The following is a 1,876-nucleotide window of genomic DNA, read 5'->3' as shown; positions in this document are numbered from 1 at the left end:
AGGCAGACTATCACCTCCAACTCCCACTTGTGTGACTCGTATGTCAGTTTCTCTGGATGCTCTTTTGGCCTGTGAATATGTTGATCCACATATATCTGACCCTCCTGAAATGAAGTTAATCACCTTGTGATGTGGTGGAGGTGGTGGCTATCTCAGTGGTGTCATGTTATCTTTTCTAGGCGACACGTCCTTCCTGACATAAGACGTCTTCTTTGACGTCATGAATTCCATGAGATATCCTTTCCTGGTTAGAAATTGTAGCTCTTTTCACAAAGCCACACAATTATAAGCCTTATGTCCGTAATTTCCATGATAGTCGAACCATTGTTTGGAATCCGGGTTCGCTTTAGGCTTGTTGCTCTTCACTAGCCACTTGACTATTTCTCCCAAATTGGTGAACTCCTTCATCATGGATGAAGGCGTTATCGTGAAGCCATAGCTTTCGTAAGTTGGTGGCAGGTTGGGGTCCTTCCTCCAGTCGCTAAGTTCCTCCCTCTTTTATTTGTTAGATTCTCATGTCGAGTTGACATAGACTTCATCCCTGGTAGGTCTTGTATAGGGCTTGTAATCCCTATATCTTAGCATCGTAATCTTTATTGATGGTTTGTAGTACTTCTCGTCATCTTCCATTCTGTCTTCTTCCAATCTCACTTGCGCCATGGCTTTGTCCTGTACGTCATCCATTGTTCGACATGGATACTTTGTCAATTCCTCATAGAGTGGGGATTCCCATTCTAATCCCCTCCTAAATGCTTCAATAGCCATAGGGGCATCACAGTTGGTGATGGTCACCTTTTCTCTGTTGAATCGTGTCAAGTAATCACGCAATGGCTCTCTATTTCGCTGCACAATTTTGTACAAGTCACTGGTAGTTTTCTCGAACACTCGGCTTCTGAAAAATTGCATGTTGAATGCGTCTACCAAATCAGCAAACGTCTTAATGCTTCCATGTGGGAGAATTACAAACCATTGTAAAGCCGGTCCTGATAATTTAGAACCAAAATCTTTGCATATACAAGCTTCCTTCAAATCCCGCGTGATTGGTACCATGAAAATTCGTTGCTTATATTGTGTCATATGTTCCAAAGGATCACTTGTTCCATCATATGGTCTCATTTGTGGCACCGTGAAATGTTTTGGTATTTCTACCAAAGCAATGTTGTCATGGAAAGGCGAATCGGCATAGCTTGTGGGGGTCGCTTTCTCTAATGGTTTTGGAACACCAGGAATCCTTTCAATCAAATCTCTTACTTCTTGTACTTCTCTTTTGAATTCTTCTGTAAATTGATTACGGGATCTACTGCTCCTATGTCGTGACCTTCTTCAGTCAATTTCTCCCTGACGATCATCGTATCGTTGCTCATCACGCCTCTTTTCCATGTCATCATCATTATTCGGCACATCCTCCATGTCTTCTATATCAATAACATCAACTGTTCCATTCATTGGTCCCTCATGTTGATCATATTCTTCTGCATCATCCATGTCCAAATGTCCGACCACGCTTGGGATTGTCTTCTTCGTCGCAGTCTTAGTTCTTGATTTCGCCGTAGTCAGCTCTTTCTTCAATGTCTCATTCTCAGAACGCATCTTCACCATTTCATCTTATATCCATTTCAATGTCGCAGCCATTTCTTTGTTGTCATCGGCTTCACCCTCCTGGTTTATGATTTGTTCTCCGTCGTTTGCCATCGTAATGTGTCAATCAAATGCTTAGCAAGTTTCCCACAGACGGCGCCAATTGTTTCTACCAAATTTTGTGAGGTTAAATGTTAAGGGTAGATTAGAATACGTTTATAGTAATGTGATTAAATAAATGCAATGTAAGTAAATACGACACAAGAAATTGGTGACGCGAAAAAACTGTGAACGGGAA

At 41.7% G+C, this 1,876-nt stretch overlaps 1 protein-coding gene across 1 annotated transcript; it reads right to left on the bottom strand.

Moving 5' to 3' along the window:
- Positions 1–513: 513 nt before the first annotated feature.
- Positions 514–1,116, bottom strand: LOC141674389 (uncharacterized). Its single transcript, XM_074481098.1, has one exon. The coding sequence runs from the start codon at positions 1,114–1,116 to the stop codon at positions 514–516; it is 603 nt and encodes a 200-aa protein (XP_074337199.1).
- Between the last annotated feature and the right edge of the window lie 760 nt (positions 1,117–1,876).

Source organism: Apium graveolens, chromosome 7 (genome assembly GCF_009905375.1).
Source record: "Apium graveolens cultivar Ventura chromosome 7, ASM990537v1, whole genome shotgun sequence".
NCBI classification, from domain to species: domain Eukaryota; kingdom Viridiplantae; phylum Streptophyta; class Magnoliopsida; order Apiales; family Apiaceae; genus Apium; species Apium graveolens.
This window is presented reverse-complemented; position numbering and strand designations above follow the sequence as displayed.

Bases quoted from the DNA above. Each gene is read 5' to 3' on its own strand.
- LOC141674389 (XM_074481098.1), bottom strand. From the start codon at position 1,116: ATGAGACCATATGATGGAACAAGTGATCCTTTGGAACATATGACACAA.